This window comes from Camelina sativa, chromosome 16, assembly GCF_000633955.1.
Source record: "Camelina sativa cultivar DH55 chromosome 16, Cs, whole genome shotgun sequence".
NCBI classification, from domain to species: Eukaryota; Viridiplantae; Streptophyta; class Magnoliopsida; order Brassicales; family Brassicaceae; genus Camelina; species Camelina sativa.
This window is the reverse complement of record NC_025700.1, coordinates 22654800-22665180: the sequence shown is the minus strand read 5'-3', so window position 1 is coordinate 22665180 and position 10381 is coordinate 22654800. Positions and strand designations below refer to the sequence as shown.

Genomic DNA, 10381 nt, shown 5'->3' with positions numbered 1-10381 from the left:
TTTTTTTTTTTTTTTTTTTTTTTTGTAAATAAGAATGTTGCCTTTACAACTTGTGACTCAAGTACAGTAAACGTTGGTGAATACTGATTACTGAACAAAATTCACAAAAAAAAAGAAGAAGATAATAATTGCTTAACAAAAAACTCTAGAAAAAAAGCTTGGTCTCTTGAATTCTCTCATATGAACTTCAAGTCTTGGTTAGCTTTGAAGACACTTTCGTCATCTCTCTACCACAGAATATCGGAACCGGTACGTGTCTTGGCGAAGGAGCAGCACACATCGTGACCGAACCATCAAAAAGGTCTCCTTCTTGAGTCGGTGCTTGAACAGGATCAGGGTTATAAGATTGCGCTACTTCTTGAGTCGGTGCTTGAACAGGATCAGGGTTATAAGATTGCGGCTTTCTGGTATTAGAAGGTTTGAAGTAAGCTCTTTGTGAACGTTTCTTCTTCAAGCCCAAAAGAGGAACAAGTCTTTGAGGAACATGTAAAACGGAGTCACGACAGAAGTGGCGGTAACCAAATCCGTGTGGCGTAAGAAACGGAACAGCAAAAAACTCACGAACGAGGTAACGGTGTACTATCGTGATCGACATCTTCAAGAGAGATTTTTGAGGGTTGATTTTAAGAACAGAACAGCAGAGTACTCTTCTTCTTATGGATGATTCTTCGTCTTCGTCTTAGACTTTGAAAACGAGACAAAGCTTTAATCGATTGATTGTGAGAAATAATGAGAGGGTTAATGGGTTATTTATAATCGTCGTTGAGTTCTTTAACTTACTTGGAATTGGTTTTTAGCAACAAAAAAAAAAACTTACTTGGATTTGGTTTTTAGCAAAAAAAGGAAACATGTCGTATTTTCCTTCTTTGTTTTGGATTTGGTTTGTGAACGTTTTTGGGTGGTAATGTTTCCTTTTTCTTCTTTTTTCGCAAAAAGAAACTTTATATTACTTAAACTTGTTCAATACAAAGAGTTTCATGAAGCCATTGAGGTATTGTTACAGACTCGCATAATAATCCATTACAAGACAGCCTTTCTTGGCTAAACAATGAGCAGATTTATTGTGATATCTTTTGGTAAACAGAAAAGAGATAGAGTTAAACTTTCTTGCCCAGAATTGGATATCCAACAGGATGTTTGTTATAGCTGCATACTTAGTCTGTCCGGTTAGTGACTTAATCAAAACTTCGCAATCCCCTTCAAACATCAAGTCTGTATAATCCCTTATCCAATAAAGTACATATATGTGGCTAGATCTATATGTTTAAAGTACGAGAACGATTCATGTGCTTGTATGTATGAGCATAATAGTAAATAAGACACAAGCTTTGTTAACGGGGTTCGGATAACCTACATCCCCGGGACCAAGCCCAGAATCCATTAATTAGAATTAGAACTTCAACAATACCATCAAAAGATTTATATTTTATTGATGGGGCAACGCTACACACCTTGTGTGCATCTCTCAAGAATACCCTAAGACGCGCACTTCTTTATGGAACGCTTTCTTGGTATTTATAACAATGGCTCAACCCTAGAGTTAACAACTTTCCTATTCTAAACCGGTAAACTAACATATTTAGATAACTCCTAAATATAATTAATCCTAATTCCATAATTCGGTAGGATTAGTATAGCTTGCACCTCAAGCTATCTTCAAGCTTATGCCAACATCCAAGTCTGTTGGATTGCTGGTAAGAGAGCTTTTGCTTCTGCAACCAAAGCTGATGCCGCCTGATCTAAAGTTGCTGCTCCCCATCCCAATGGTACACTTTGAGAGTTTCGAATGATCCATCCACCTGTTGCTGTTAAATTTAAATTCTTGAAACTTGCATTAAAATTACATTTCACAAAAGATGGTTCACAAGGTTCCATGATGATCGATCAGAATGAATGAAGTTTTTCTTTGAGCCGATTGAGTTAATAAGAATAGTAATCCAACTGTTTGTTTCCGCTTTAGCCATCAATAATGTTTAAGAGGCACTCTCTCTCAAACCATTAAACACTTGATTATTTCTTGGTTTCTAAATCCTCCATAAGGTCCAAAAAGGTAGGAGAGAAATCAAATTGTGAGTCTCCTGTTGTAAAGAATATTGGATCATGGTCGCAATAATAGCTTCTGCATCTTGACCAGGTTGGATATGGTTGAATAATGAGTCATCTGACATACGCCAAGTCATCTTTGCGAAAGGACATGTAAACAGAGCATGTAGGATAGTTTCTTCTTCTTGATTACACCGATGGCATATTGGATCAATATGTTCATACCTCGTGAGATTAGTCTAGATGTGATACCACTCGCCAAAGAAAATGTTTAATTTTTGGAATCACTTTTAATTTTCATATTTGTCTTTTTAAATCAAGGGAACCATGTGGTGGAATGGGCGGAGTTAAAAACCAGTAACCAGATTTGACCGTAAATTCCCCTGATAGTGTGTAATTCCAAATATAAGTTTATCATCTTTTTCAACCATTCCTTTTTTCTTTTGTTTCTATGACTTAAGGAAATGTTTTACTGCATTATTTTCCCATGTTTTTGATTGTCCTTAAACGAAAAAAAAAATAGGGAATTGGCATGTGTCTTGATGACGGAGCAGCAGTACCCGTTGCGGAATCACCAAAAAGATCTCTTTAACTGACTCTGATTTAGATTGTGATTTCAGGTTTCAGTTTTAAGTGGTTTTGAGGGTTAAAAAAAAAAAAAACGTTTTTCCCGACAGTATATAATAAGTATGTTGATTCAAATAACAATAATGTTACAATTTACATTCATTTATATAAAGATATGATTAAATTAACCTAAGTTTTTTTCTAAAATTAAAATTAAAATTAATAATATTTTAAAGATAAATGTAAATATTTTAAATTTAGAATATTGGTAAATATTATGTTTTTCTATGTCATCCTCAATCTTTCATAATTTTAATATTTTTGGATAATTATTTTGACCATCTCAATATTCTGATAGCTAAAAAATAAAAATTTTGAAACCAAAATAAAGAAATCACCTTTAGATGAACATGTAGAACCTACGGGATTAGAAGAGAAATAATGGAATGCAGTTCGCGTTTTGTAGAAAATTTGATAAACGTAACTAGGCTTGGACGTTCGGATATCGGATCGGATTCGGTTCGAATTTGTCGGATTTCAGATTTTTTGGATATTGACTCTAACATCTATTCAGGTATTTAGAAAACTCGGTTCGATTTTGGTTCAGATTATTTGGATTTCAGATCGGTTCGGATATGAGGGTTATTGGACAATGTTTTATTCGAATACTTTTTAATCTTATTTTACCCAAATAACCATACTAATGGAGTATTAAAACAAAAAAAAAGACAGAAATTAAGTAAATGAAAAGGTTCTCGTAGAACCATATAAATACATAAAAGATATGAGGCATATTTATCGGAATATCATACTATTTCTTATATGTCCGGTTATATTTGGATATCTATTGGATATCGGTTTAGATCAGATAATATCTGATATCCAAAATAATTAAAGTCAAGAACTGATCGGTTATTTCCTTAATATCAGTTAGGTTTTAATCCGGTTACTTCGGTTCGGATACGGTTCGGATTTTTGGTTTCGGATTTTCGGTTTCAGATTTTATGCCCAAGCCTAAACGTAACAATGTGTTAGCCTAAACGTAACAATGTGTTAGCACTTAACATAATAAACATCTTCAACTTTTTTTGATTGTTGATTAGAGATTTAATTGTAGACTCTTTGATGTGAATTAGAGTGATTGTAAGAATATATATAATTGAGAGGGTTAAAGAATTATTTATCAATTTATGATTCTGAACGTGTTCTTGTTGTGAATTTTCATGTATAGGCTGTCCCAAAAATAAAAGCTATTAAAGCATAATTAATTGAATGTCGTATTTGTTGGTTGACCAAACAATACCCTAGTTGTAAAAAAGTAACTGCTTTTTAAACATCCATCCAATTAAACTGCTTTTTTTTTCTTTTGCTTTTTACCTAATCTCTTCCGATATAAGTTGAACAAATATTTTTCTTGGCAGCAAACTGAAGATAATTATCAAACCAAAAACAAAACCGATCGTTAAAAAAACCATGCACAAACATCGGTTTTGATAATTATCAACTATATTATATTTTCTTTAAGAGATTATTAAAAAATTTAGTAATTCTTTCGTTTGTAAAGTTTTATTTTAATTTATAAAAAATTTAATTTGAACGAAAATATAATACAAAAAACATTAAACGAGGTGTACCTAAAAGTGAAGTTTGTGAACATGTGTCATGGTTGTTTCTAGTTAAAAAGTGACCTAGGCATCTTACTTGTGGTTGTGGAACAAGTAACTCTTAATAAGTTGCAACAACAATAACACTCTTCAAACCTACTTCTCATCAAACCTCAAACCCTAGTTCCTCTATAAATACATACGAAATCCTTCATATTCTCTCCATCATCACTCATTCCACACTCAAAATCTCTCTCTAGTGACAGCTCAAAGCCCGGCCTAATCCTCAAAATGGCTCACTGGCTATCATCCCTTGTCATTGCACTGACATTCACAAGCTTTTTCACTGGTCTCTCAGCTAGTCGCCATCTTCTTCAATCAACACCAGCGATGCCGCCACCGGCTACAACAACGTTCCCACCATTTCCTCCTTCTTCTTCTCTTCCTCAGCCCACGGCGTTTCCACCACTACCGAGCTCACAGATACCTCCTTTGACTAACCCGGCACAACCCATTAATATGCCAAACTTCCCACAAATAAATATCCCTAACTTCCCGATTTCTGTCCCAAACAACTTCCCATTCAATCTTCCCACCAGCATTCCAACCATCCCATTCTTCACTCCACCACCTTCCAAATGAGAAGATATATGTGCTCTCTTTAGTACACATCACAGTATTACCATCTTTCTATCTTACACACTTTGTTAGCACGTGTTTGTAATGTTTCTAAAATATTCGTCATGTTGTTTGTTTGATGTTGTCCTTGTGTTTTCTTGTTGTTTCTGTTTCTGCCAGATTTAGTTTCTTTTGTAATATTTACAGTTTATTCTTATTCTATGTAATGACTACTTGCTTTGATTGATCTCCGCAACTAAATAGTACTAGAAGAGTTATCATTCCCTGAAAATGTTGTAACTCAAATTCCATGAGACATTCCCAAAAAAAAATCTTAATCAACGATCAATAGCTCCATTAATCAACTTGAGAGAGAGTGTCATTCCTATCCCAGAATCCAATAATTAGTACCTTAACAATTTCATGGACACCACCATCAATTTTAGAAGAAACGTGAATGATAAAATTATAGACATGAAGCCCACTATAACTAAGCCCAATATATGTAATAATATATGGCCCATGAGAGCTTATCGATGTATCAAGTATTATTGTGCTGTAGAGATTTTTAATTTATCGTCGAAGGGAAAGCCATCTAAAAGGTCAACAGTCAACAACTCTAGGCCACTCCGACATCCTAGGTGACACGTGTGAGTTTTGGTAAGAAGATTTTTTTTTTTTAAACGGCTTTTACTTTGGCGGGAGGGGTACACAAAAAAGGTCATTAGTCAACTCTTTAAGACTCTTTTTGCCCCAAATGTCTTCTTCGGGCCACACACAGTTCATTAAATCGTGCTTTATTTGCTTAATTAAAATTAATACTAGTATTTTAATTTTGTTGCGTAATTGTTTTCTTCATATAAAATAAAAAGTCAATGATGGTATAACTCATTTTGTGCCGGTACAAGACCGGAATGAAAGCGTGTTTACATCGTATTCATTATTCGATTAGTTTAGATATTTCTTCAATAATTTTTTTAAATTACGAAATGATCTCATTTGTTACGAAACTATATTCATATACTTAAAAAAAAAAAAGGAGATAAGAAGAATTCATGTGCCATAGGCCGAAAGGTATAGATCGAAAAAAACAGAACAAGTTCAAAACCTTATTTTATAGTTGTATATAATCTTGCACCAATCTATCAACAGTTGGAAAATAAAAAATTCTAAAGTATTTTGTATTTAATAAGTTAAGACTTAAAAGTACGTTCGAAAGTACCACCGTGTCCGTGATAATCATATTAGTCTTTTATAATGCCCAATTGTAATTTAATTATTCGACAAAGCCAGACAAAACAAAATAATAACACACACAGCTGGATTTCTTTCTTAATCTTTATCTCTTTAATATATTGAAAAAGTTAGTTATTTTAAATTAGTTGACGATGGGTTGCAAGAGGACGTCAAAATAGTATAATTGCTTATGAGAAAATCAAAAATATGTAAATCAGTAAATGGAAAAGTCATCAGCTTCTATATCAATTTTAGTAGGACTGTCTAGTTGAGACCCTGCGCGTGGCTTCCGCACGTCAACCTTGCACAACCATCCCAGTTACGACTTTACGAGAACTTTGAATCTTTGTTATATGAAAAGAAAAGGAAAAAAAAGTCAATAATGTGTACTACTAACTACTAAGTGATTTTTTTTTGACAGAAATAAAGTTAATAATTAAAACGATTTTTCATATATGTGAAAAAGTCGATTTTTGTTTTCTTTAATCAGGGACGTGCTAGGCACATATGACATATTGATCAAATGGATGTTTAGATGTATAATACAAGTATACAACACACTAGAAAAGGAAAGAAACGATAGTACGTAAGACCAAGGACTTGACTCCCTCGTGCTTTCACCGCATATAGATAACAATAAATGCGTTGGTGCTAAATTTATATTGATGCAAGAAACTAAACTCATCTGTTCATTGATCAGATCACGATTGCATATGTTTTGATGAACGAAAAATCCTAAATCAGTTACAAAGAAAATTGTTTTGGAATAAACAGCTAGCAATTGAAGATTCCATGCATGATGTATCTAGTATTTTACTATTTTTTTCTGCCACAACATGCATGAGTTTTGTAAACGAGTACAAAAATAATAAAATAAACAAACGTGGAATAATATTTTCATGAGATGCAAAGAGCCGCAGAGCCATCAATATTAGCCTAACGAAGAGTAGGTAGGTAAGTATCTGAGGCTGTAAGAAGAATCTTTACATTTTTTATTTTAAGCAGAGCTTTATGGTCACCATTGGATGGTTCTAAGACCTCTGACACCCAAATTTTACGGTACTGTTTCTGATACCATATTCTTATATCTTTTTTTTTAAATGAAGAATAATTGAGTTAATCAAGAATAATTCGTTAATATGCCTGTTGCACATTAAATAATGTTCTTACATATATATATATAGCACTGTTATACTACAAAGAGTAATTAATTCTCCAAAATATCATTAAAATTTGTTTTAGTTCTTGTTCTGAATACGCTATTAGTCTATTACTAGATTTTTCTCAAAAAACTATTAGAAACAATTTTTCCAAAACTAAAATTAAACTTCAAACTTTTAAAACTAAAAAATAAACCAAAACCCTAAAAACTAAATACTAAAACCAACCCCAAACTTTTAGTTTTTAAAAACTAATTTTAAAGTAATATTTAATTTGGTATATGAAAGAAAATTAGGTAAAAATAATTTAGACAAACATGAAGAAGCAATAAGCAATATATTTTTCAGAAATTTATTTTATTTTAACAATTGGAATAAAAATTAGTAAAAATAAGTAACAACCCATATAGTTCATAGTGACGTATTGTTAATAGAAAAAGTTGTTTTAAAGAAAATATTAATTTGATTAAGATTTGTAGTCTACTAATTTATGTTATTGATTTTGTTGTTGGTTCAGCATCCAAATTAAAATTCGCATTATGAAAATGATTGACGATAAAAAGTTATAAAATCTAGTAAATTTTTATTATTTTCTCAATATTTTAAAATGCATATGGGAGATAAAAACACACACACACACACTCCGAATAAAATGTAGTTACAACATAATGGATAAAACGAATGAACAAATGGTGAAAAATAAACAAAATAAAAGTCAAATAAGCAAAACAACTACGATTTGAGTGGAACATAATTATCAAATCAATTTTTAGTAACTTTTTTAAAAAAATTTAACCAGTGAATCGTTTGTATTATGTGAATGGTGATCTCCACAAAGTATGCTTCTTGTGCAACCAGGATAGAAAAAAAAAAAAAATCATCGCATTCCATTATTACACAAAGAAGATCACAATCTTATGAGATTGATTTTAAAGAAATGATGAGAGAAAGGAAACTATTATTCTACAAGGAATAAGCAAACATGGAAGGAAGGAAGAACAAAGAAAGCATCCCATGTGGTGGGGTGCAAAATAATTCAAGTGGGGGAAAGTATCCCATTAAAATCTTCTCTATAACCAATGAATAACACTGTCAATCCGGTGCGAACACAACAAAAAGTGACAATGATGCCAAACTCAATGTAAATTATGCAGTAGAGATGAAAGTGAAGTTTTCTCATTAAGAAATGCTAATTACATACATAGTTAGAGAAACAAATTTCTGTTACATGCATGTTGCATGAGAAAGAGTAGACCCAAATAATGTCCAAGTTTTAATAATTTTTGTGTCTATTGTCTTACATAAAGAAAAAAGCACATACTGTATATAACAAATTTATTTATAAAAATTATTGTGTGAAATTTGTTGGAATGACACTCTTTATTAAAATTATTATAATATGAACTGCAGCTTACTAGTAAAATTGCTATATTGTGTACTTTAAATTCTATTTTAATTTTTAACAGCAAGAAGATTGTTTATCTCATATGAAAATATAGTTGTGTTTGTGTGAAAATAAAATTACTAATTTACTGATTCGATAAACTTTGACTACTTCGGTTAATTTTTTATTCTTACATATTCAACTTGCCTCTTTTTCTTACTCTTTCATTAATAAAAATTTCCATGACTAAAAAATTAGGGTAAAGCTGAATAGACATATATTATATGATCCAGAAAAAAGATTTAAGTAAATATTTAGAAAAACAAAAAAAAAGGAAAGTCGAAGGATACTAACACAAATTTTATAGGAAAATGACTTTCTCTTTCCTTAGGAGGCGCATATTAGCAACAAGTCTCCGCGTTTCCTCTCGCTCTTCCCTTATTTAAACGCTTTCGTCTTCAACCTCTCAAACACATATCTCTCTCTCTCTCTATCTCTCACACAGAGTCATTAATACTCAAACCTAAAAAAAAAAAACCTCTGTTTTGAACAGCATATGTCTCAAAGACCTCTGATTCCTCATTCTTCATCTATAGCTTTTGGTCTCCATTCTCATCTTCTAATCTCCAGTGAGATCAGCTCTAACTCTAACTGGTCTCTCTAGAAAAAAAAAAAAAAATCTAACCTTTTTTCAAATTTTCTCGCCTACTTTCCCGGAAAACGCTCTCTCTGTTTTTTTTTTTTTTAAGAAAAAGTTTTGATTTTTCGATTTCTCCTAGGAAAAAAAATTCAAAATGGGTCTAAAGGGTTTCGCTGAAGGAGGAATCGCATCGATCGTAGCTGGTTGTTCAACTCACCCACTTGATCTAATCAAGGTCCGTATGCAACTCCAAGGCGAATCAGGTCCGGTTCAAACCAATCTCCGACCAGCTCTCGCTTTTCAAACCTCCACCACCGTCACCGCGGCGCCTCCTCTACGCGTCGGTGTGATCGGAGTCGGATCTCGTCTAATCCGGGAAGAAGGCATGCGTGCTCTGTTCTCCGGCGTCTCCGCCACAGTTCTTCGTCAGACTCTGTATTCAACCACTCGTATGGGTTTATACGATATCCTCAAGGGGAAATGGACTGACCCGGAGACAAAAACGATGCCTTTATCGAAAAAACTCGGCGCCGGATTCATCGCCGGAGCTATCGGAGCGGCGGTAGGGAATCCGGCGGATGTAGCTATGGTGAGGATGCAAGCCGACGGTCGTTTACCTTTGGATCAGAGGAGAAACTACAAAAGCGTTTTAGACGCGATCACGCAAATGATCCGCCGCGAAGGCGTGACGTCGCTGTGGAGAGGTTCGTCTTTGACTATAAACAGAGCAATGCTTGTGACTTCGTCGCAGTTGGCTTCTTATGATTCGGTTAAAGAGACGATTTTGGAGAAACGGTGGTTGGAGGATGGGTTAGGGACTCATGTGTTGGCGAGTTTCGCTGCGGGGTTTGTGGCGAGCGTTGCTTCTAACCCGGTTGATGTGATCAAGACGAGAGTGATGAATATGAAGGTTGAAGCTGGAGTGGCGCCGCCGTATAAAGGAGCGGTTGATTGTGCGTTGAAGACGGTGAAGGCTGAAGGGATTATGGCTTTATATAAAGGGTTTGTGCCGACTGTTTCGAGACAAGCACCGTTCACGGTTGTTCTGTTTGTTACGCTTGAACAAGTTCGCAAGCTGTTTAAAGACTTTGACTTTTGATTCAAAAAAGTTGAAAATTTGATGATGATG

At 33.7% G+C, this 10381-nt stretch overlaps 3 protein-coding genes across 3 annotated transcripts; 2 read left to right on the top strand and 1 right to left on the bottom strand.

Annotated features, from left to right (window-relative positions):
• LOC109129546 lies at positions 188-634 on the bottom strand. The gene has a single exon (XM_019237829.1). The coding sequence runs from the start codon at positions 593-595 to the stop codon at positions 188-190; it is 408 nt and encodes a 135-aa protein (XP_019093374.1). The 5' UTR covers positions 596-634.
• LOC104751890 (extensin-like) lies at positions 4445-5079 on the top strand. Its single transcript, XM_010473939.1, has one exon. The coding sequence runs from the start codon at positions 4506-4508 to the stop codon at positions 4854-4856; it is 351 nt and encodes a 116-aa protein (XP_010472241.1). The 5' UTR covers positions 4445-4505; the 3' UTR covers positions 4857-5079.
• LOC104751889 (mitochondrial uncoupling protein 5-like) lies at positions 9071-10381 on the top strand. The gene has a single exon (XM_010473938.2). It carries the CDS (start codon positions 9407-9409, stop codon positions 10349-10351), a length of 945 nt encoding a protein of 314 aa, XP_010472240.1. The 5' UTR covers positions 9071-9406; the 3' UTR covers positions 10352-10381.